This window comes from Scyliorhinus canicula, unplaced genomic scaffold, assembly GCF_902713615.1.
Source record: "Scyliorhinus canicula unplaced genomic scaffold, sScyCan1.1, whole genome shotgun sequence".
NCBI lineage: Eukaryota > Metazoa > Chordata > Chondrichthyes > Carcharhiniformes > Scyliorhinidae > Scyliorhinus > Scyliorhinus canicula.
The window spans coordinates 91817-118457 of NW_024055909.1; the positions used below are offsets into that span (position 1 = coordinate 91817).

Consider the following 26641-nt stretch of genomic DNA (forward strand, 5'->3'; position numbering starts at 1 on the left):
TCTGCTGCCAATGAGTGGAGAAATGACCAGTTCATGACCTGCTTCAGTGGAAGATAAACGATTTATTCTTGTGATATTGTGTAATATGCTGCAAAGTCCTGGTATCCTGTATTCCCAACACCAGTGAATGTGAGACAGCCGTGGACATAAAAATTATCGGCAATGATATGGGTACTGAAGGATACATTTGCTGATGGCCGTGTCCATTCCGATTCATTACCTTCTCTGTCAAATGTTAAATTAATTTCATGTTTCTCTGTCAACTGACTCCTTAATTATCAGGCAAGTGGGCTTCTTCGACCGCTAATGTTCAGAGGACTGTGTTAGGATCCGGGGCAGGTCGGGAAATGCCAGGGAAATCGTTGCACCATATGAGGAGTTTCGTCTGGTCTATAGACCTACATTGTACAGTGATCGCCACCCGCAATGTAAATGTGGGACTTTGTTCAGCACTTTGTTCATGCCCCGCATTTAGTTCCAGAAATCGATCACAATTCCGCTGTTAATTGACACTTTATTGTTGTAATGGGATAAAGATCTGGAATTGTGGCAAAGCAGACTGGCAGTCGGTTTACTCCTCCATATTATAATGTAGTCTGTTCATGTTCTTCACTTTCTGTTGGAGAATAGAAATAAAGGACTAAATTGAAATGAAAATGAAAATCGCGTATTGTCACGAGTAGGCTTCAATGAAGTTACTGTGAAAAGCCACATTCCGGCGCCTATCCGGGGAAGCTGGTACGAGAATCGAACCGTGCTGCCGGCCTGCTTTAAAAGCCAGCGATTTAGCCCAGTGAGCTAAACCAGCCCCTACAATGGAATTCGTTTTTATTAACAGATGCTCAATGTTATTTCACCATTAGAACCATTGGAAACATCACCTAGAAAACAATCAGCCATACAAATACCCCGATTCAGATAAACTCTCCGTTTTAATAATAACCTACTATAAATCTCTGAATCAATTCTTTTCGCTGTGGAAGGTGGGACGTGGATCCAGTCGCCGCCTCCACCAGGGAATCAACAGGCGGCGCCTGGAAAGCCGCCCCCTTCTGCCGGGTATTTAAATGCCGTTCACTGGGACCTGAATCCAACAGTCCGGGAGCTGGTTTGTTCACTGAGTTCCTGACACAACCATTTCCCCCAAATGGCCAGAAGGATGAGGTGGGCCATTTCTCTCAGTTTGTTGCTGACTTTCTTATCCCGTGAGTAGTTCTTATTGTCCAAGTCTCTCACTGTTACTGTCTCAGTGTTAGTCTCTCTCTGGAATGTTCCAGAGTCACCAATCATTTCACCAGCATTAATCCTCGGGCTTTTTGATATATTTTTACAGGTGTCCAGTCGGATGTTGTGTTGACTCAGCCAGAGGCAGAGACCGGGCGTCCCGGAGGCTCCCTGACACTGACCTGTAAAACCAGCGGCTTCGATCCCGGTAGCAATTACATGCACTGGGTCCGGCAGGTTCCTGGACAGGGATTGGAGTGGCTGCTGAACCACTATGGTTCATCAAGCAGCAGCGCTGCGCCAGGAATTGATAATCGATTTATTTCGTCATTGGACACTTCAAACAAGATCTTCTCGGCGGTCGTGAAGAACCTGGAGACGGAAGACACCGCCATCTATTACTGTGCATCTACAGCGGTGGGATTGGATGGCAATACGTTGGGCCATTGGGGACAAGGAACTATGGTGACGGTGACTGCAGGTAAGAAACATACAATTATTCTGCAAGTGATTTACTTGAGTCTCTTTTGTATTTTACTCTATTCCGTCGTCCATTCAAATGCTTGTTTGGCGGATTCTGTACTGTGTTTTTTGTTGTAATTTTACATGTGATTCTGCTGAAAATTGTATTAAATTATTCATAGAACATAGAATTTACAGTGCAGAAGGAGGCCATTCGGCCCATCGAGTCAACACCGGCTCTTGGAAAGAGCACCCTACCCCCTACCCAAGGTCAACACCTCCACCCTATCCCCATAACTCAGTAACCCTACTCAACATTAAGGGCAAATTTTGGACACTAAGGGCAATTTATCATGGCCAACCCACCTAACCCGCACATCTTTGGACTGTGGGAGGAAACCGGAGCACCTGGAGGAAACCCACGCACACACGGGGAAGATGTGCAGACTCCGCACAGACAGTGACCCAGACAGTGACCCAAGCCGGAATCGAACCTGGGACCCAGGAGCTGTGAAACGATTGTGCTATCCACAATGCTACCGTGCTGCCCTATTCCATTGGTTTTTGACAAAAGATACAGTTCTGTGATTCAGTCCCTGGTTATTGAGGTGTTGTTGTTTTTCTGCTCAGTACTGTGTGACCGGTTTACTTTAAATGCTGAACCTCTGTTATACAATTTGGCATTGGCACAATACTTAATTTCAGTAATATCTGATGGTTGAAGATATTGCCATCGACTGCAAAAATTACCTTTTAAATATATCTGGCACATAACAAAATAAAGAATTAATGCGTTCAAGATTCAAAATGGATTTACTGAACATGTGCTGTATATTAGTAATGATGATGCTGTCATTCATAGAGCAGCACGTTAGCACAGTGGTTAGCACTGTAGCTTCACAGCGCCTGGGTCCCAGGTTCAATTCCCGGCTTGGGCCACTGTCTGTGTGGAATCTGCACGTTCTTCCCGTGTCTGCGTCGGTTTCCTCCGGGTACTCCGGTTTCTCCCACAGTCCAAAGTTGTGCAAGTTAGGTGGATTGGCCATGCTAAACTGCTCTTATGTCCAAAAAAGGTCGGACTGGGTTATGGGGGTAGGATGGAGGTGTGGGGCTTAAGTGGGGTGCTGTTTCCAAGGGTTTGAGCAGACTCGATTGGCCGAATGGCCTCCTTCTGCACTGTAAATTCTATGTTCTATTCCATATTTATGTATATTTAAACATTAAATTGTTTGGCAATGAGCGGGTTGTCTGGATTCGATATTGGGCTTTTTCGGCAATGATATATTTGATTCGATTGGAAGTTTTCGGATAATTGAGCTATGTCTCCATGAAACGATTTTCAGCTCCTCCGTGATGTGATTTGGTTGTTTCCTGCTGTGAACGTTTCAAATTTGTGAAAGGGTTTGGCGTTTCGGCATTGTTTAAAGTCGACGGCATGTTTTGAGATTTAAAGAAAACTCTCCGTTTTTTGAAACTGCTTGAATACAATTGAAGAGAGAAAACAGGCAGGTTTCAATAAAGACAAATAAACATGTAAAGATATGTTGCGGCAATTTTAAACTTAACTGATAATTGCAAGTTAAACTAAACCATCTACTGATCAATTGGAATATTTTTTCCAAAACAACCTATTTAATTTTCAAAGGGATTTTTTGAATCGTAAGAGGAAACTATAAACGTGACATGTGCGTGCAATGCTCCTTCAGAACATTGTTCGTTACTGCAATCACAAAATATATAATAAACAAGTTTTCAAATTGTCGGCCAAGATGAATATAATCTAAACAAATATAATGCACTAACATCGCTCCTTAATAACCAAATAAGCGATCATGCTACCAATATCATTAATCTTTAATGTCCTTTCAAAATTTTGGTTACTACTGAGCACATTTAGCAAGGGCGCACGGTAGCAAGTGGTTATCACTGTTGCTTCAATGCGCCAGGGTCCCAGGTCCGATTCCCACTTGGGATGTCTGCACGTTCTCTCCGTGTCTGCGTGGGTTACCTCCGGTTGCTCCAGTTTCCTCCCATAAGTTCTGAAATACATGCTGTTAGGTGAATTGGACATTCTGAACTCTCCATCAGTGTATCCAAACAGGCGCCGGAGTGTGACGACGAGGGGATTTTCATAGTAACAGTTCTGAATGCACGACTGTGCTCACTTTTTAAATAAATTGTCTGTCGCTCATTGCATTTGAATTCAGATAGAGGTTTTGCAGTACACTTTAGCAATACATTTAGCCAGTAATTACATTACTTCTGTGCAGCCGCAACCACAGCTTCAGTGCCAATGGTGGTGGATAGTAAAATAATTGTTGTTTATCGTCCCTCAAACTGTTTTCTAAGAGTCAATAAATTATTGAATTAAAGTTGCAGGGAGGTTGGCTGGAGATTGGCAAGTAAAAGCTTGAAATTCAAATACATTGACCTGTGAACAAAAGGTTAAATGAGCTTTCCAGTTAATAATGACATGCCGTTTCCCCTAGCTGTGCTGTACAAACGATAGAATTATAGGAAGAAGAGAAGACAGAATGGAAAAATTGACTAAAGCTGAACCGCATGCTAAACGCCTGTTAAATATTAAATTGAACGAAAAATATCTAAACTCAATTTGCAAATTATGTTTTCGACGCCAGCTTTAACGGGTGATGTGACAACCAGGGAACAAAGAACAATTAGTGTGATGCGAACCAGACCAACGTTGGAACTAAATTGTGCTGAGAATAGGAGTTTATGATTTATCAAAGCGTTCAGAAATATGCATAGATTACAACTTTGTGTGTTTTAAGCAGAGCAGTTCAGGTAGAATTTTGAAAAGTAAAATACCAAAATATGACCAAATTTGAGTAAATGCCATTTACATGTTTGAATTTTTCCACATAGTGTTTGATATTTTGACATTTTTTAACTGTCAGGTTCATTTCATTGAACTTTTATTATTGCAAAATGTTACAGGCGGAAAAATGTTTTACTTTCTGGAAAAATATGCTTTCATATTTATAGAGTAAAATTCAACTAACGGGGAAATAATATTACTGCTTATTAAGTCAAAATAAATGGCGCCAACAATTGAAGTACACTTCTCATTGTTGCGATGTGACAAATCAAAGGGATTATATAATTTTTAATTCAATGTAAAACAGATTAGTGTTAAATTCGATAAGGTAGTTCGCTACGATGATTTTGTTAGTTACATTTAATTATGAATTCATATCAAATCAGTGGGCAATAAGGTTTCAATGTGAGTGTTTCCGAGTTTGTTTAATTCTTACACAGTCACAGTGTCTTTGTTATGGACATCAAACTATGCTGAGTCTCTAATATTTCATGTGCTCATTTTAAGGGTAGCTACATCTAATACTGTTTCGGGATTTCAGACAGACAAGGAGAAACAGTAAAGCGTCTAAAGGGCTTCTGAAATTAAACAGGCTTAATTCAAAATAAGTTATACAATTATTGTTCTCATAAATTGACCATTGGTCCAATAGAATCAGAGTTTGAATGAAATTAACAGATTGAACAGATGTATCCGCTGGGACCTCGATTTTCGGCCAATTGTCCTACTACCGAATTTACAGTGCAGTCGGAGGACATTCGGCCCATCGAATCTGTACCAATCCTTGGAATGAACACCCCACGCCTCCACCTATACCCGTCACCAGTAGCCCCACCGAACCTTTTTGGACAGTAAGGGGCAATTTAGCGTGACCAATCCATCTAACCTGGACATCTTTAGACTGTGGGAGGAAACCGGAGCACCCGGAGGAACCCCACGCAGTGTCTGTCCGCACAAGTAGGCTTACTTTAACACTGTTATGAAGTTACCGTGGAAATCCCCTCGTCGCCACATTACTGCGCCTGTTCAGTGACACTCAGGGAGCTTTCAGAATATCCAATTCACCTATCAAGCACGGCTTTCGGGACTTATGTGAGGAAACCGGAGCACCGGGAGGAAACCCACGCAGACACGTGAAGAACGTGCAGACTATGCAGAGACAGTTACCTCAGCCCGGAATCTAGCCCGGGTCCCTGACGCTGCGAAGCAACAGTGCCGTCTTCATGATTGATGGTAACCCTTCTGTTTTCTTCTGCTTGTATTTCAGAGAGCGGAATTTATTTAATTTCGTCAAAATGTTTTGCATCTGGAATGTAAAGGGTCACGTCATGTTTGACCAAGCGCCTGAGAAATGTGATTCCTGACATGCAAAAAGAGCAATTCAGAACTGACCGATTGATTGTGGAATGAGATTTTGCTTATTTTAAACAGCGATGTGTCTGTTTGGGAATGTTCGATTATGCAATGCAGGTGGCATTTTATTCTATTTTTATTCGTTTTTAACAGACCTTGACCTGTTTCATGCGATAGAGTAGAGAGACAAATTAGAAATAATTTTAATTTTAATCATATCATGGGGTGGTCGGTTCGTTTAGCTCACTCGGCTAAACCGCTGGCTTTTAAAGCAGACCAAGCAGGCCAGCAGCATGGTTCGATTCCCGTACCAGCCTCCCCGGACAGACGCCGGAATGTGGCGACTAGGGGCTTTGCACAGTAACTTCATTGAAGCCTACTCGTGACAATAAGCGATTTTCATTTCATTTTCATTCGTTGACTACGGCAGCACTTTTTGTCTACCCCGTGTTTCCCTTTGAGAAAGTGTTGATATGACGCCTCCTGTAGTCGCCGAACTCCGTCTAGGGTAGATACACTGGCAATTCTATTAGCAAAGGAGGATTTTCACCAGGCAACATTGAAAGAACGGCGATATAGTTCTAAGTCAGGATGGTGTGGACTTGGAGGGGAACGCCCAAGTGGTGGTGGTTCCTTTTTATCTGCTGTCCTTGTCATTCTAGGTTGTAGAGCTTGCCGGTTTGGAAGGTGCAGTCGAAACTGTATTGGCGAGTTACGGTCGTGCATCTTGTCTACGTTCCACACAGCTAGCGCAATGCGTTGGAGGTGGAGTGAATGTTTAAGTGATGAGGGGGTGTTAATTTCCCGGGCTCTTTTGACCTGGAAAATGTTGAATTTCCTGAGTTTTCGGGAAGTTTCACTCATTAAATCAAGTGGAAGTTATTAAATCACAGTCCTCACTTGCGTCTTCGACGGTGCTGGGAGTTGAGTTACTCGCCACAGACTTCACACCCTCTGACCACCTTTATGTCTACGCCGGTTTGAACCCTCCACGAGGAATATCTGGTGAGACAGTGTTCAGGGAGTTTTACTTTTGATCAAAGCAGCGCTGTAACTTATACGGAGTGCTTGATAGTTCAGTGAATTCCACCATTGAAAGTTTTGATCTGAGCATTCGCGGGCATGAGCGAGGGTTTTGCTCTGTACCTGAACTTCTCCTGTGCCTGAACTGAAAGACGTTTCCCCGCAGGCGTCAAGAAATCTGAATCAGGATCGAATTTACTAGCTGGGAGAACTAGAGTTTGATATGTGAAATTAAATTGTTTACTTATTCGGGCGGAATGATGCAAGTCAATTAACTTTCACAATCTTTCTGAAATGATGCATCAATTAGAATAAATGAATCAAGCGTTAGCATTTTAATGTCGGACAATATGAACGTGAGTGACCTGAGCTTCAGCACAATTTCAGAACAAACTGGAAGTGAGAGTAACGCCCCAAAGAGAAGCGTCTGTTCTGATATCATACACGCTGGCACAATGGTTAACACTACTGCCTCACATCCCCACGGTCCAGGGTTCTCTTCCGGCCTTGGTTGACTGTCCGAGTACAGATTGCATCTTCTCCCCGTGTCTCTCCTGCGTGGGTTTCCTCCGGGTCCTCCGGTTTCCTCCCACAGTCCAAATATTGTTCCTTAGTGGCCAAAGAGTTGCAGGTTAGATGATGTTACCGGGTTGAGGAGGGGGGGGGGGAGGGGGGAGAGGGAGAGGGGGGAGGGGGGGGAGTGGTCCTGGGTAGGGTGCGTATTCGGAGGGTTTTCGCAGACTCGAGGGGTCGGCTGTCCTCCTTCTACAATGTAGGGATTCTATGAATAACTACAAGCTAGTTTGACGACTTAACTGGACAATGACCAGACACACACTCCAAATAATATCGTAATAACCTAATCTCTGAAAAAATTATATTGTCAATTATTTTAGAAAGTTCACAATCAAGGAAAAGCTGTCGTGAGATCCGACTCGGTCAGAGCACTGATCACAAAGTTAGTAGACTACATTTCTGTGAAAGATTTAAATGTTTGTCCAACCCATGGCTTGCCAATGCGTAATATGCTTACTGTGAGAGTGGGTGAGAGTATGTATGGGAGTATGAGGGGGATTGAGAATATTGGATTTGGGTTCATTGTCACGTGTGCCGAGGTACAGTGAACAGTGTTGTTCTGCGTATTGAGACTGGGAGTGATTCAAACAGACATCCTCACACATCACACTCTCACCACAAATGCACACACGCGCACATTTCACACATTCATTCTCCCTTCCGCACCCACGCAAAAGCTTTCTCTTTCACACAAATACATACAATTTCGCGCCCTTTGTCACACTCCTTCACACACCCACACACAATCGTAATCTAACATACACTCCCTCACACACAAGTGCACAAACACACACTTGCCTATATGCAATCGCTCTTCAACTCACGCATTCGCTCTCTCTAAGCCACATTCCACGCGTACTCTTCCCCGCTCTCTCACACATTCTCTCAAACACATTAACACACACTCTCTCTCTCACATACACACTCTCTCTTACACATACAGACTCACTCTCACAAACTCATACCTTTGCGAACACAAATTATTATCACACACATCTCTTCAGCCTCACGCACATAGGCTATTCGCTCTCTCACACACAGTAAGATGCACGCACTGGCTTCAGATCCACATTCTCTCACACCCCTCTCACTCATGAACTCTCACACTCTCGCTGTCTCTCTGCCACACACACTACCTCTCTGGCACTCGCAGATTCTGCCGACGCACCTTCTCGCTAACACACATCTCTCTCACATACAGCCACTCTCACTCAGAAGCACACACTCCCTCAATCGCACTCACTCAGGGACTCACACTCATACACACGTACACAATGTCTCTCACATACATATCCCGCTTTCGCTCAGGCATATCACTCACACACGCACGCAAACACATTATCTATCTCTCTCACAGACTTTCTCTCTCACACATATACAGTCCTTTGCACTCTTAACGCAACAAACTCTCCCGCACAGGCACAATCTGTCAAATTCACGTGAGTACATTCTCTCACACCATTCTCACACACGCTCTCTCCCACATAGAGTGCACTGTCTCTCACACACGGAAACTCACACATACATAAATAGTGTCTATACCCACAAACTCTCTCTCACAAACACACACTCACGTCAAAGCTCTCCTTCAACCCGCACTATTTGTCTCTCACACACAAGCTATCTGTCCTGAAGATATGTACTTCCTCACACAATCGTTCGCTCTCTCGCACATTCTCTTTCACACCCTCTTCTCACTAAAGACTCTCACTCACAGCCACACCCAGACACAAGCTGCCAGTGAGGACGTGATAGTGTTCGCATTTTTTCAAATGTATGGTACGTTCCGAATTGACAAAAGATGTAATCAAATTCATCAACAGTATCGCTGAAAAGTTTAGACATGGCTTCGCTCCACAATTAGCTGCACACCAACAAAATTAACGGGAGCTGGAAAATATTGAGGCTCACGGCAATATCCAATTGTGTTTTTTTTAATAAGTCCTAATTTCGTTGCAGCATGCACTTTAATAAGGAATCTTAAATTAATCGCTTTCTTTCTGGCTTATAAAGGCGGCAGTTTGTGCCCAGTATCGGAGCCCGCCGTCAGTTAATAATGCAGAAAAGCTTTTGTGTATTACTTCCGTAAACCAGACTTAATTGAGTTTTTAATATGCAATTCTGTTATTAAAATTGAGACTCACGTTAATCAGAGTAAACCTGGGAGAAAAAAATTCATCAGCATCGTCTGAAATATTGCAACTTAATGAGCACTACAGGTAATCAATATTAATAAGAAATGAATGTAGCTCTCATAAGCTGTCAACTGTCTTTAATTCTGTACCCCGCCCAGCACAGTTTTCGGAGATTTTCTTCAATTCAACAGTTACATTTATAATTAAGCTAAGCTGTTTGAATTACAATGTTTGTTCATCTCCAGACTTACCATAGTGATCTAACTTTTCAGGGAATGATCTTGAATTACTTATTCCTGTTCTGTTTCTATAGTGCGTGGTCACTGTGTGAATCAGGAATCCCAGTGCATAACAGTGAAACCTCTGGTTCGTTCTCCTGTATTTCAGGTAGCTAATTCTTCACATTAATTTAAGAAGCTTGTATCTGTGAACAAGGTACAATCTGTCCTTCAGGTGACAAGGTGTCCCTGAAATAAGATCAACATCATAGTTTATGAAATTCAGAAGAAAATTTCAGTGCACACAGTTACGAAAGATGTTCAGTGCTTTCTGTGTCTCAGCCGAGGTTTCTTAATTGCTGCATCTGAATGGAAGTTCAAAAGAATAATAATAATAATCGCTTTTTGTCACAAGTAGGCTTCAACGAAGTTACTGTGAAAAGCTTCTAGTCGCCACATTCCGGCGCCTGCTCTGGAAGGCCGGTATGGGAATTGAACTAGCGCTGCTGGCGCTGCTCTGCATCACAAGCTAGCTGTTGAGCCCACTATGCTAGACCAGCCACCTATGCAGCCTCGATTACGTTTTAGAATCTGCACCGGCCCTTCGAAAGAGCACCTTGCTTAAGCCCATACCACCACCCTATCCCCAAAGCCCCACCTAACCTTTTGGACACTAAGGGACAAATTAGCATGGCCAATCCACCTAACCTGTGCATCGTTGGACTCTGAGTGGACACTGGAGCACCCGGAGGAAACTCACGCAGACACGGGAAGAAAGTGCAAACTCCACACAGTCACGTGGGGGGGGGCACCAAGGTGGGGCAGTGTTTCGCACTCCCACCTCACGGTGCCGAGATTCCAGCTTCGATCCCGGCTCTGGGTCACTGTCCCTGTGGAGTTTGCATCTTCTCTCCGTGTTTTGTGGGTCTCACCCGCACAACACAAAGATGTTCAGGGTAGGTGGATTGACCACGCTAAATTGTCACTTAATTGGAAAAAATCAATTGGGCTCAAAATTTATTTAAAAAGAGGCAGTCACCGGAGGCCAGAATTGAAGCCGGGTACCTGGAGCTGTGAGGAAGCAGTGCTAACCGCTGCACCAGAATACTTTCCATCATTACTTTACTGCGCTTGGTAGGTCTGTGAAAAGGCAGATTTCGAACTATTTTCCACTTCCAGATCTGATCTGTTTGTGCCTGCCCTGGAAGGACTTAAGGAAGTTTAATTTATATCGAACTAACGACGTGAGAGCTACGAGACTGTCACCAGACTCCTAAATGACCCTCTTATTGACTGACCTCATTAACACTACACCCTGTATGCTTCACCCGATGCCAATTCTTATGTAGTTACATTGTATATCTTGTGTTGCCCTATTACGTATTCTCACGGGGATACGCACCATGCCTACATGTCGGTATTTCATACTCTGCAGATAATGCATCTCGGAATACAACCAGCAATGGTGGTCTATCTCCCAGTCGCCACAGCCCTGGGCGATGCAGCTGTACGAGCTGGAGCTGCTTGAGGAGGTGGAGGTTGCAGCAGTGGAGCATGCCCCAGAGGAACGGAAGGCAGCCGCCGAGGATAGAAAGGTGGCTACTCAACAGGCCAAAGAGGAGGATGTGCAAAATGGGTACCGCATGAGGCCTCATGTGTATCTGATGTACCTGCTGTTCCAGGAGTTTCCAGACAAGGAATGTAGTCGAAGGCTGCGACTGAGCAGTGGGACCACACCACATATCTGCCAGATCATGGCACGCATGGCACTGGACCTGGGGGATGGATGGGGTGGAGGGGAAACACATGCTCCCGGTGGCCATCAAGGTGATGGTCGCACTGAACGTTTGAGCCACAGGTTCGCTCCAAGTGCCAAGTGGGGACCTGTCTGGGATCTCAGAGAGTTCGGTGCAAGGGTGCATCCGCAGCCATCACGGAGGCCAAAGATGCCCAGTCGGCCCAGCACGTCCATCATCTCAATGACCGAGCTCATCGAGATGACCAGACAGCGTGTTTCATCACCATTGCCAAGAGACCCTGTGTCCAGGGGATGACCGACGGAATACATGTCATCCTTCGGGTACCTGCAGATTGCCGGCTGATATTCACAAACCAAAATGGGATCCACTCGATGAATGCAGCTGATGTGTGACCATGACGGAAGCATCATGCACCTCTGCAGCCGACACCCGGGCAATGTGCACGATGCCTTCGGCTTCATACACTCGACGGTTCCTGGCATTTTCGAGTCTCACCCCCAGCTGCGAAATTGGCTCCTGGGGGTTAGGGGTTATCTTCTGTGGTCATGACTGATGACGTCTATCTGGCGGCAACAGACGACACGGAGACGCGCTACAACAATGCCCATGCCACGCCCAGGGACATGATCGAGCGCGCTTTGGCATCCTGAAGATGCGGTTCCGGTGCACTGTCCACACTAGAGGGGCCGTCCTGTATTGCACTGGAGGGTTGCTCATGTCGTGGTGGCTTGCTGCATCTTCCAGAATACCACGCAGCAGAGGGGCCATGTGGTGGAGGAGGAGATTAACGCCAGTCCTCGACCAACGAGGAGGATGCGGGCGTGGGCGGGGCTAGGCCGGACATGGGGTGCGTGGAAATACGGGACGACACGTGTGTCCCAGAACCAACGCTCACAAGACGCTCTGATCACCTCCAGGTTCACTGAATAAGTTGGTGACTGGCCAGGCGCATGAAAGCCGCACCCCCCCCCCCGCCCCCTCACCTCCAATGCCCTACTGGCCAGCTCCCCCGCTCCCGCTTGCACCCACCACGAGAATTCCTACCGACCTCACTATGGGTGCGGGCTCTAGATTGGCAGAAACAGCGGGTCTCGTCCATGGGATGGTGATTGATGACTACCCACACTGCATTGAGCTCTGTTGCTCCGCATCATTTGAAGATGCCTGACTGTTGCCCACGATAGCAATTCCCACCGCTCACCTGGGTGATGCCTGCATGCGAGCTGACCATTCAATACAAGGTCGAACTAAAACCCTGGGATGGTGGGACAGTGGGTATTGGACACCGGAGCGGTGAGCACTAGATGAACTACGGTCCCTGGGCCAAGTGCACCCCTAATGTCTGCCCATTCCTGCACTCACATCCACTCCCAAAGCAGCCGGTGTAGACCAACCCATCGCTCAAACCCGTCTGACTGAGCACCGAGGCAGGTTTTTACTTTGTGCGCCAGGGTTTACTGTGAAAACATTCACAAAGATTCGTGTCCTAGCTCCTATCAGCTAAACTGTGCTCTGCAACCGTGGCAACTTAACTGGTGTCCCGTTCACTGGCCTTAAGGGCCGTAAAGCTATGTCTAGGTGTGTTCCCTGGCGATACGTCAGGATGGGGGCAGCACGGAATCATTGTGGATAGCACAATGGCTTCACAGCTCCAGGGTCCCAAGTTCGATTCCGGCTTGGGTCACTGTCTGTGCGGAGTCTGCACATCCTCCCCGTGTGTGCGTGGGTTTCCTCTGGGTTCTCTGGTTTACTCCCACAGTCCAAAGTGTCGGGGTTAGGTGCTTGGCCGTGATAAATTTCCCTTAGTGTCCAAAATTGCCCTTAGTGTTGGGTAGGCTTACTGGGTTATGGGGATAGGGTGGAGGTGTGACCTTGGTAGGGTGTTCTTTCCAAGAGCCGGTGCAGTCTCGATGGGCTGAATGGCTCCTTCTGCACTGTAAATTCTATGATTATGTAGGCGGCCTGCTGTGTTTCCCGCCCTGGGACCTGTGTTCCGTGTTGCGGCCGGTCTTCTGGGGGGACCAGGACTAAGCTGTTGTTTAAGTGCCCCAGGTGCGGCCCTATTCGTGCCTGCTGCAATGAGATGCGCCAGAGACAGAGGAGGGGGGTGGGTGCGGGTGGAGTCTCAGGTGCTGAAGTGTTATGGACACTCCCTGTGGGGAGCTCCATTTACGTCTGGCCACGTCGGCCCAGTGCTTGAGTAATGCTGCAGATGCCCTCGGCCATGACTCACTGTGATTGGACCATGTTCAGGAGCGCTGATGCAATGACCAACTGTCTCTGGCACATTGCTAACGGTGAGCGGACAGCCCAGTCCTGGGTCTCGGCCAATACCAGCACAGAGTGCCCCAGGCCTTGGGCACGTTAACCTATGACCAAGATTGTGGCCTCCACCGCAATGCCACCCGTGCGATGTTTGCCTGGGTGCCACGCATGTTCAGCACCATCTCCTGCGGCCTGCACGAGGTTGGAATCATCCACCTGCGCCTGATGGATGCTCGGCGACAACCCCTCATGTAATCGAGAGAAACAGATGACGCACAATGGTAGAAATTCTGAAGCATGCAGCCCAGCTGGTGGTGGATGGTTGCCTCTGTAGCCAGGGCACCGGCCCTGACAGCCGGAATGGGTGCCAGCATGTGGTGCAGGATGAGGGTTCGTCCACTCTCCATGTGAGCATGGGAGGGATGGGGTTATGGGTGTGTGGGACGGCAAAGTGGCAAAGTGCTGTCTACTCACACTGGAGGCTCTGAGGAGGTCATGCAGTTTCTTTCGGCACTGAAGGCCGATCCGAAAGTTGCTGCCCACGGTGATGGACCGACCCTGCCACCTATGCCCAGCCTGACGAACGTCCGGTGGCAGCAGCATCCTTCCACACCAGGGGTGAAGAGTCGCCTACCTCTCCTCCAGGGCGTCGAGCAGAATCTCCAATTCAGCATCGGGAAACCCTGGTGCCCCCGCATCTTGCTGCCATATTGTTAGCTGGGATGAGTGGCTGTGTGGAGTGAAGTGTTATATACTAGTGAAGCTTGTCAGCCTCCTCAGTGTAAATCACGAACCCAACACCGTTTTCCATTGGAATCCATCGTATTTCATGTGGCGCTAGTGCTGGCCCCTCAACGGCCGCTGAATAATAGATCACAGATAATTTACAGTGCAAAGGAGGCCAATCGGCCCATCGAGTCTGTACCGGCTCTTGGAATGAGCACCCTACTTAAGCCCACACTTCCACCCTATCCCCGTAACCAGCAACCCCATCTAACCTAAGGGCAATTTCGCATGGCCAATCCACCTAACTGCACATCTTTGGACTGTGGGAGGCAAACAGGAGCACCGGAGGAAACTCATGCAGACACACGGAAAACGTGCAGACTCCACACAGACAAGTGACCCAAGCCTGGAATTGAATCTGTGACCAGATGCGGCGCCAGTTCTCTGTGGTAGAATCCTGTACTGGCGTCACACACTTTGTCTCAGGAACAGGAATCCGCACCCAGATTTGCAAGTAAAACATTAACAAACTGTTCATTTATAACAAGAGTAAACGCTTACATATATAACACATAACTGAAACTATGGTGTGCTGGTCTTACAGGTTCCCAAAAACCCTGCCCCCGTCCTCTATCCAGACACACGCAACCAGGCACACAGTGAAGAAATAGGAAATGGGTTATAATACGGGAATGAAGAAAATATCTGAAATTAATCTTCGCTGCTGTGGTTACGCGGTGGTCTATGAGAAGGCAACCCCGCTGGAATTGTGCCACTGCAATTCTGACCTTCGACCACCAGATGGAGCTTTACACAGGTGATTCGGATCGATGCCATTCTGATCTCTGAACAGCAGATGGAGGCTCCGTTTCCCTGAGATATTACTGGAGCTTCATACCTGAGAATTTCAGTCTCTTAAGTAGGGTGCTCTTTCCAAGAGCCGGTACAGACTCAATGGGCCGATTGGCCTCCTTCTACACTGTAAATTCTCTGATGATCTATGATTCAGCGGCCGTTGAAGGGCCAGCACTAGCGGTATTACAAAGATTGGTCTCATTTTGCGATGTAGCACGCCATTCAGACACAGGATTGGTGTATTAAGTCCTGGTAAGAAACTGCCTGAATTCCAGAAGATCCCTTCACAGTTCTGACTGCTGTCTGTCGTTTTAATAGGACTGCAATCACATGTATGATTAGATGTTTTTAAAATCTTCTGGCAGAGAGAGAGCAGAGAGAGGGGTGCCATTCAGCAGCCTCCTGGGCGGAATCTCTTCACAGATTCTCTCCAAAGATGTGCAGGTTAGGTGGATTGGCCATGATAAATTGCCCTTAGTGTCCAAAATTGCCCTTAGTGTTGAGTGGGGTTACTGGGTTATGGGGATAGGGTGGAGGTGTTAACCTTGGGTACGGTGCTCTTTCCAGGAGCCGGAACAGACTCCGATGGGACGAATGGCCTCCTTCTGTACTGTAAATTCTATGAAAAAAAGACAAAATGGAGCTAATGAGTAGCACGGTAGCACAGTGGGTAGCACTGTTGCTTCACAGATTCAGAGTCCCAGGTTCGATTCCCCAGCTTGGGTCACTCTGTGTGGAGTCTGCACGTTCTCCGCGTGGGTTTCCTCCGGGTGCTCCAGTTTCCTCCCACAAGTTCCGAAAGACGTGCTGTTAGGTGAATTGGACATTTTGAATTCTCCCTCTGTGTACTCAAACAGGTGCCGGAATGTGGCGACTAGGGGCTTTTCACAGTAACTTCGTTGCAGTGTTAATGTAAGTCTACTTGTGACAATTAAAGATTATTATTATTAATAATCACAGCACCCACCTTTCTTTTTGTATAAAATTTACTAAGAAGTCTTACACCACCAGGTTAATATCTAACAGGGTTATTTGGAATCACGAGCTTTCTGAAGGTAGCTCCTTCATCAGGTGAGTGAATTTGGAAATATTCCCAAATAACCTGTTGAACTTGAACATGATGTGGAGATGCCGTTGCTGTTGTACTGGGTGTGGGCAGTAAGAAGTCTTACAAACATCAGGTTAGTGTCCAACAGGTTTGTTTCGAATCACTAGCTTTCAGACTGCAGCTCCTTCCTCAAGTGAATGCGCTCCTTGGACAATCACTTGAGGAAGGAACTGCGCTCCGAAAGCTATTGATTCGAAACAAACCTGTTGAACACTAACCTGGTGTTGTAAGACTTCTGTACTGTACACACCCCCAGTCCAACTCCGAATTATCCACATTATAAATTCAGAGTATCCAATCATTTTTTCCAAGTAAGAGGCAATTTAGCGTGGCCAATCCAACACCTTTGGACTGCTTTGTGAGACCCATGCAGTCACAGGGAGAATATGCAAACTCCACACAGACAGGGACCCGGGGCCAGAATTAAAGCCGGATCCTCAGCGCCGTAGGCAGCAGTGCTAACCACTGCTAACCACTGCACCGCCGTGCCACCCTTGAACCGACCTTTCTTCAAGAAGGTTATTAATGGCTCCACCAATCGCGACCACCAACAGGAGATGGCTCAGAATTTCAGATTCACCGATTGACACATTCAGCAAATTCATCAAACTGACATCATGGGCTCTACCATAGACCCAAACAGGAAGTCTTGGCTAACTCATTAGATGTGATTCGGTTTGCCTAAAGTCTGAAGTTTAAGCAAAAGTCTCAGTGTGGCAGCAGCCAGCACAAACTGTTCATTAAAAGCAGGCAAGACAGGAATTAATTATCTTTCCCTTTCCAATGTAGGGGCAATTTAGCGTGGCCAATCCACCTACCCTGCACATATTTGGTTTATAAGGGTGAGGCCCACACAGACACGGCTAGAATGTGCAAACTCCACAAGGAAATTGACCCGGACCGGGGTTGGAACCGTGTCCTCGGCACAGTAGAAGGTTTTATAATAGTGTCCTAACAATACAAAGACTGCAATGCATGCGGCAGGAAATATGCCCTTTGCAGCTGCAGTATCAGCAAATGTAACCATTCCCCTATCACCCACTGTGGGGAAACACTTTGCAGATGCAGTACAACGAGGTTAAATGAGAAGTTATACAATTCGAAGTGGCAAACGGAAAGGAAGAACATTACTTAAATGGTAGTTTATTGAGAAGTGTGGATGTGTAGAGGGACCTCGGTGTTCTTGTGTACATTCAATGCAAGTGGAGAAGCAAGTGCAGTAAGCAATTTGGAAGGCAAGTGGTATATTGGCTGGCATTGCAATAGCATTCGAGTCCAGAAGTAAATTTCTTACTGCAGTTAGGCATGACTTAGATTAGACGACACCTGGAGTTTTGCGTGCAGCTTTTGTCCCAGAACAAAGGTATACTTGCCACAGAGGGCGTGCAGCGGAGGTTCACGAGGCTGATACCGGAGTTGACAGACTGTCTTATGAGCAGAGATTGCTTCGACTAGCCCTGCATTAAATAGAGTTTAGAAGGATGAGTGGACATCTGATTGAAAAGTACACAATTTTAACAGCTTTGGACAGGCTAGATGCAGGGGCAATGTTTCCCCTGATCGGTGAGTCTAAACCAGGGGGCACAGTCTTGGCTGTGGGGTGGACCATTTCGTACTCGAATAGGCTCGATGGGCCAAATGGCCTACCCCTGCTCCGAGTTTCTATGTTTCTCAGGAATTCGAGAAACATATTTGTTTCCATTTAGACGTGTTGGTAAGTAAAGTAACCTGTTACAAATGAAGCAGAAAAAACATTGAAAGGAAAGAGTATCAATTCCTGCTCCACGGAACGGTGTCGGTGGAACCTAGAATGCCCTATCAGAAATAATAGGACGAACTGAATCAGAAAAAGTTTATAAAATTGGATTTTTGAATCGAACATTGGGAAGTGCAAATCGGGCGGGACTGGCAGAGAGACAATTCAGACTTACATAGAACATAGAACAATACAGCACAGAACAGGCCCTTCGGCCCTCGATGTTGTGCCGAGCAATGATCATCCTACTCAAACCCATGTATCTACCCTATACCCGTAACCCAACAACCCCCCCGCCCCCTTAACCTTACTTTTTTAAGGACACTACGGGCAATTTAGCATGGCCAACCCACCTAACCCGCACATCTTTGGACAGTGGGAGGAAACTGGAGCACCCGGAGGAAACCCACGCACACACGGGAGGACGTGCAGACTCCGCACAGACAGTGACCCAGCCGGGAATCGAACCTGGGACCCTGGAGCTGTGAAGCATTTATGCTGACCACCGTGCTGCCCGTTGGCCGAATGGCCTCCGTCTGCACTATCAAACCATATTATGCAATAACCCTGAATCATGCTTTATAATCCTTTTAGAATGTAGTCTAAAGGTAGATGTACCACTAAGAGTGACATGATTTCGTAGAATACATGCTGATGTAAGATCTCCAAGTTTATGCGCTGAAATCTACAGCAGTTTGGGTTCATCTAGCGTTTCTAAACTAATAGAACGGCTCACGACGATGCACAAATGTAATCAGATAAAATCCTTTCCTGAAAGTTTGTGCAGTTATATGATGAGGCGAATTTGGAGCGGTGATACCGGAGTAGTGTCATTGGACCAGTGCACTTGAACACTGAGCATGGAACTCTGGGGACCCAGTTTCAAATCCCATCCTGGAAGCTGGTGGAAATGTAATAATAATAATAAAATCTGCAACTGGAAGCTGGTCTTTGTAATGGTACTGCGGAAACTGTCAGCAACTATGGCAAAAATTATGTGGCAGAACCAAAAGTGAAATTGATTGGGGAATGAGAGATGCTATCCTCAAGAGAGCACCAAAAGCTAGATGAAGGGTAGGATACAATATACTAAATTTAAATGACAGTAAAATGGACTCAATGACAGGATTTCCCTTTCAGACCCCTGCCTTCTCTTGTGTAAAAGTGTGGCCGATGATGAAAGCGTGCTCTCTGTGCTCCACTATCTCATAAATGCAGACTAAAATCAGAATTTCTTAGTATTAATTCATATCTATCATAAACCGTCGACCTTTTTGCTTATTTCATGATACAAATCAAGATTCTAACTTGCTGACTCGACCATTCTTTCGCAGCAACACCGTCTGTGCCCTTGCTCTACGCTCTGCTCTCCTCCTGTCAGCAACACAACACTGACGGCGCCCTTACCTACGGCTGTTTGGCGATGGACTACTCCCCAGAAATCACCACCCTCACCTGGAAGAAGGATCAAGAGGCGATTACCACTGGATTGAGGACTTACCCATCAGTGCTGAACAAGAAAAGAACCCACACCCTCAGCAGCCAGTTAACAATCACTGAATCGGAGGTGGGGAGCAGCAAAATTTACTGTGAGGTTCAACGCGGTGGGACGGTCTGGAAGAAGGAGATGCCAGGTTAGTGTTGTGGGATGCACGGGCCGACAGTGCCGGGTGTGGGTGAAGAGTGAATGTGGCCAGAAAATAAATTGAGTTCAAACTATGGATCAAATAGGTCAGAAGCAAGTGCAAGTATTGTGAAATGTCCAAATTCTCACATCATACTTACTGCCTCGTGGATATTTATATTCCATACCGCACACTTAATGTACTGTGCAAGGTTCTAGTCTCCACATCACACTTAATGTATTGTGCGTACCTCTATTCGTCACATCACACGTGGTTTAATGTGTACATTCCTGATCTACATTTGACACTTTGTGCAATGCATACAGCAGCATTGGCCTCCATTTCATACTTAGGGCATAAATTAATTTCATACTCGGTCTACCGTGTACAGTTCCGGCCCCCACATCACACTTAATGTTCGGTGTAAATTACTGGTTTTGCTCCCCACAATGCACTCAGCCATTCGTGTACCTTTCTAGTCCCCACAGGGTGACTTGGTGAGTGGCACAGTGGATAGCACTGCTGCCTCACAACTCCAGGTTCCCGGGTTAAATTCCGGCGTCGGGTGACTCTCGACTCTCGGGAAACCGGGGTTTCCGCCGGATGCTCCGATTTCCTCCCACAGTCCAAAGATGTGCAGGTTTGGTGGATTTGCCATGTTAAATTCCCCCTTAGTGACTAAAAGGTTCGGTTGAGTTACGGGCTAGGATGGAGGTGCGGTGCACTTTCAAGGGCTGGTGCAGACTCGGTCGGCCGAATGGCCTCTTTCAGCACTGTAAATGCTCTGATTCACAATGCACTTTGTGTCTTGTGTACATTTCTGGTGTCCACTTTACACTTAGTATTCCATGTACAATTTGTCCATAACACACTTCGTGATTTGCGTACATTTATTGTCCCCACAGCATACTTTGTCCTCTGTGTACATTTCTGGTCTCCAAATTACACTGATAGTGTACTGCATGCAGTTTTGGTCGCACACTACATTTAGTTTTCGGTAAACATTACTTTGCTCCGTTATCACTCCTACAATAATGCATTCAATTTATTCCATGTCAGGAGAATAATACATTGGAATAATACATTGGAATAGGAGGAAACCTACTCATGAGGGCGATAGATTATCTTTGCCAAGACAGACTGGATAGCATGCCAGCCTTTTCTCTATTAAGCAGAATTAAGGTAATCAGACTTATGAAGCAGATGGATAGATCACACGCAAACTACCGTCCATTTGGACAACAGAATGACTTAACAGATGCAATCCGCATTTGAAAACCTGATTTACAAAAAGAGTGAGCACAACATAGAGCTTGCTGTATTTGTGGCGTTACATAGGTTTATTCAGGGAAACATTAATAGATGCAGAAGTACACAAGGAATAATAAGAATAATGTTGTTTCCATACAGCGAGATGAAGCAGGGTGAGAAGATATTCATGTGGAATATAAACACTGCCGTTGAATCCTGCGGTCGAGTGGCATGGTTCTGATTTGTGGCTTTTATGTAACTAATTCAAATATTTGTAATTGTTTGGTTTGAAACGGAATTAATTGAGAATAACACATTTTCTTGAAGACCGCGTGGTTCATCATCCAACTGTTCTCCTCACATTGAGTGCCAGAGAAGAAATCACAAGCAACAGATTTGCAACTATAGTCTGTTCAATCGTTGATTTTCGTCCGAATTCCCTCAACGTGAAGTGGTTGAAGAATGGTCAAGTCATAGATTCGGGCTTCATCACTTCTCCCGGCTTCGAAGTAAAAGGGAACTTCGCAGCGACGAGTCATCTGACAGTACCTGCTGGGGAATGGTTCAGCAACACGGTCTATACCTGCCAGGTCACTCATAAAGACTCCACTCAAAGCCGAAACATCACCAGATCTCAGGGTAAGAGACCAATCCAAGAAAGTTAATGGTCATTCGTATTTCGCTCAAAGTCAATAATAATATTAGAATCTTCATAAGTCCTAGAATTAGTCCTATTTGTCAATTGCGTAATTTGTGCCGCCTTCAAAATTTCAAAGGAAGGAAAGCCTTTCCTTTACACAATGTCTTTTCGAACATCGGATAGACCCAACCAATTGCCTCAGAAATGTGCTCATTGTATTAGAGTACAACACTTGTTAGCGGGTCTGCACAGAACATCCCAGAAAAAGAGATTTGATGCCAATACATTTTGTGGGTCTGATTCTGTTTCTTGAGGGCTACATCTTTCCCAGGAAACAGTCAGACTTCATCTGAGTGTTTCAATTGTTTTCCATATTATTTTCATTGCTTATTTCCAGCACCTACAGAGATTGGATTTGAGAATGAATAACTTTCTTGGTTTTCTTCTAGGTAGTAACAAAGGAAATTTCACATCACACTGACAAAGAAGATATTCCCTAAGCTTAGCATCTCACGCTAAAATCCATATCTCCCACAATAAAGTACTGGCTCGGTGCCACATTGATAATGTCACTACAATCGTGTGCTGAGAAAACTCTGGAGTGCGAATTCTACCCACGTTCCTTGTGAAGCAGTGTTCTAGGTTCCAAGACCTTCCAAGCGGGCAGCACGGTAGCATGGTGGTTAGCATAAATGCTTCACAGCTCCAGGGTCCCAGGTTCGATTCCCGGCTGGGTCACTGTCTGTGTGGAGTCTGCACGTCCTCCCCGTGTGTGCGTGGGTTTCCTCCAGGTGCTCCGGTTTCCTCCCACAGTCCAAAGATGTGCGGATTAGGTGGATCGGCCATGCTAAATTTCCCGTAGTGTCCTAATAGTAAGGTTCGGGGGGGGGGGGGGAGTTGTTGGATTACGGGTATAGGGTGGATACGTGGGTTTGAGTAGGGTGATCATTGCTCGGCACAACATCGAGGGCCGAAGGGCCTGTTCTGTGCTGTACTGTTCTAAGACCTCACACAATAACGTGACATTTGTTTATTTTTTTAAAAATTTCCAATTAAGGATCAGTTTTGCGGGATCAATCCACCTAACCTGCACATCTTTGGGTTGTGGGCTGAAACCCACGCAGACATGGGGATAATGTGCAAACCCCGCACGGTCAGTGACCCACGTCCGGGATTCGAACCCGGGTCATCAGCACCGCAGTCCGCGCCACATGCCGCCCTTTAACGTGGGATTTTGGATCAAATGTGGGACAGTCAGTGGGGAGCTATTTGTTTCACCTTTATCCCAAATTGGGACTGGTAGTACCTGACTGCAAAACATTACTGCACACAACTCCAATTCTAGCAATGATATAGAAATTATACCTGCTTTTGCTTTCAGTGTAAGCAGCACAGCTGGCAGGTTCCATCGACAAACTCGCATTCCATTGATCGTAAAGGATTAATGGTTGAGCTAATTGAGGTCTTTCGGTTAATTCATGAAATTGAAGTTACTGTATAAATATTTACTCTGGGTTACGTCCACATAATTAGTGATTGTATTCTTGTGATGTCAGCTAAGATACCTCGTTAGGAGTTGATGTTAGGAAAACAGAGTTAGCCTTAAGTGATGTATATTTGTATTGTTAAATATTACCAAAATGTATCAATTTAGGTGAGTTTAGTTTAATGTTTCTGTGTAAGAAATGGCAAACTTTTAGTTATATTCCAGCTGGACAAAGATGTTCTATGTTTGGAGGTTTGGTTTCAGTTCAAACTGTGCTTCTAGTGTGCTGAGTGTTGTTATGGAGTGAAGAGTAAATAACAGTTAGCAGAAGCGTAAGGCCATTGGTTAGCAAACGAGAACACTTTTAAGGGACAGGGTTCCTGAGTTTATGTTTAGCTGAAATCATCTGAAGTTGGTTTAGAAGGTTTGATACGGAATATGCTTTGCTTTGCTAGAAACACTGTAGACCATTATAACTTTAATTCTGCCCAAGGATTACTATTGTTTAAAAAGAGAGATTAGCATTTTCTCGGCAGCCACATCACGACTTACAAACCAATAAAATGTCTGCCACGCTATTGGCCGTGTTTTAAATTAATTTGAGTATCCAATTGTCTTCTTTTTCAATGTAAGGGGTAATTTTAGTGTGGCCAATCCACCTATCCTGCACATATTTTAGAGTTGTGAAGGTGAGACCCACACGGGGAGAATGTGCAATCGACACATGGACTGACCTGGGCCGTGAACGAAGCCGAGTCCTGGGCGCCGTGAGGCAGTTGTACTAATCACTGGGCCACCGTGCCACCCTGACCTTCTTCCGTGTTGTGATAGTCTTTTGGTTCTTAGTTTCCTTGCATTCGGTTGTGGTGATGTTCCTTCTGTAGCACGATTCCCCCTGTATTTAATGTAATTATTGTAGCTGGCATTTTGTTTAGCCATTTCCAATGGCTCGGTCTGGACATAAACAGGAAATTCTATTGAGTCTTCCAGAAATGTTGCAACTCCCTGATTTTCAAATAATGATTGTGCTTTACACGACAGGGAGACATGAAATGTCACAAATATATATTTATCTTGTGAGAGTGAAAACTGAATACCGGTGTTCCTATTTTGAAGATGCCATTTTATTTGACATTCACGTCTGCTTCCCAGATAATTCCCGCTGCACATATCCTGTAATGACTCTGCTGCCACCACCAATCGAACAACTCTTATTGGAGGCCACAGTAACCTTAACCTGCATTGTATCTAATGCTCCCTATGGAGTCAATGTGTCTTGGACCCTGGAGAAGAAGATGCTGAAATCAGAGATTGCCGTACAACCTGGTGAAGATTCTCACAGTGTGATCAGCAAATTAAACATCTCGACACAAGCCTGGCTGAGTGGGGCTGTGTTTGTCTGCGTGATGAGCCATCAGGACCTGCCAACCCCTTTAAGAAATTCATTCTGCAAGGAAGGTGAGTGATTAGATTGAAGCTACAAGTGAGTGGTTGTGTCTATTTCCAGTTTACACGTCAATTTCTGGTATCCAGTGTATTACCGGACCACTTTGATTGCTAATTTCACGATGAGAAAATGTCTGTAAGGGTATATGATGCAGTTCAGTGCAAGTGCACAAGTGAACGAATGGGCACGGAGATGAAGGATGAAGGTTAGATGAGTTATGGTAGTAGGAACCTCGTGTTGCTCTTGAACACCAGCACAGAGCAGTTGGGCAGAAGGGCCTCTTTCTGTGGTGTAAACGTTATACACTGTCCAACCTCCTAATTTCTCCAGTGAAATGATGATGTCCAATTCTTCTCCGCGCTGGCAAACGGGACAGACTCCAAAACTGAGAACGAAAAAAATAAAATCCAAAGCAAAACGCAGTTTTCTCACATCTATCCTATGGTTCCATTATCTCCGGAATTCCCCATTTTATTGATATTTATTGTACATTTTCAGCAGATCCAAATCCACGGGAACCGTCCGTCTCCGTCCTCCTGCCCTCGGCTGAAGACGTCTCCGCTCAGAGATTCGTCTCCCTCAGCTGCTTAGTGAGAGGTTTCTCCCCCCGAGAGATCTTCGTCAAGTGGACCGTCAATGATAAGCCGGTGAATCCCGGGAACTACAAGAACACCGAGGTGATGGCGGAGAACGGCAATAGCTCCTTCTTCATGTACAGCCTGTTATCCATTGCAGCGGAGGAGTGGGCCAGCGGCGCTTCTTACTCCTGTGTGGTGGGACATGAAGCCATCCCCTTGAAGATCATCAACAGAACGGTTGATAAATCCAGCGGTAAACCCAGTTTTGTGAACATTTCCCTCGCTCTGATGGACACTGTCAATTCATGTCAATGAGAATCTATCGAGTAGAATTCTTACCTTCGGATACATAATAAAGGGATGTTCCCCACTTATGAGTTAACTACACATACTGTGAATTAATAGTTTTCCAATTTTGCTGATATTCGACATGTTAAATTGAAGCCACATAGTTACAGCCTCAGCTCTTTTATAACTTAATCTCAAATATACCTGTCCTAGAGACAGAGGAAAGATCATTCATTTCACAAAGTAATTACGTCAACTTTCCTCCCGCTGACGAATGATCTGACAATTTTATATTTCAGACAAACAAACACATCATATTTATATCTCGGTGTTCCTGCTTCTCTCAGTGTCCATCCCTTTAAAATTGATGTCAGCTTTCTGTTGCTGCATCAAATCTACTGGGAGAAAAAATGATTGCCATTCAGGAAAGCAAATGATATCTCCAGTTCACAACCAAGGTGCAAGGATGGACATCATTGAGCACATTGAACACCCGCTTCCCCAACAGAGTGAAAATTCCGCAAACACTCTCGGACACAAGATCAATGGCGCGCAAACACAAGCACACACACAGGCACAAAACAAACTCACTCACAGAGAGAATAACACACACGAATACACTCATACACACTCTGACATTGGATCACACGTACACTAATAAGGGTCAAAATGTAAAGTCACCGTAGTCCCAGATTACCACAGGCTGTTTTCCCCTTTGAGGGGGAGAGCTGACTGGTGGTGATTTAACCTGGCGATCACCACACTTCAGGCGAGGGGCAAGGTTGAGAAGACAGGGCCTTCAGGAATAACCTCTGCGGCACTAACATATACTATTCTAGGCAGACATAGGCTCAGGCACACACACACACAAACAGATTCCCCGACAGACGCGCACACAAACACATTCACACACACATACACAAACATTCATAGAAAGACAAAGCTTCACGGACATGCAAAAGAATACACCCACACAGACACCCTGACACAAGGGGTTGGTTTAGCTCACTGGGCTAAATCGCTGGC

The 26641-nt window shown here is 45.7% G+C and overlaps 1 gene segment (V, D, J or C); it reads left to right on the forward strand.

Moving 5' to 3' along the window:
• The first annotated feature begins 1143 nt into the window (after nt 1–1143).
• Nucleotides 1144–25714, forward strand: LOC119961292. The segment is given in 6 exon segments: nt 1144–1205; nt 1334–1705; nt 19635–19934; nt 21504–21815; nt 24455–24760; nt 25248–25714. Coding segments are annotated over 6 exon segments (1743 nt in total).
• The last annotated feature ends 927 nt before the right edge of the window (nt 25715–26641 follow it).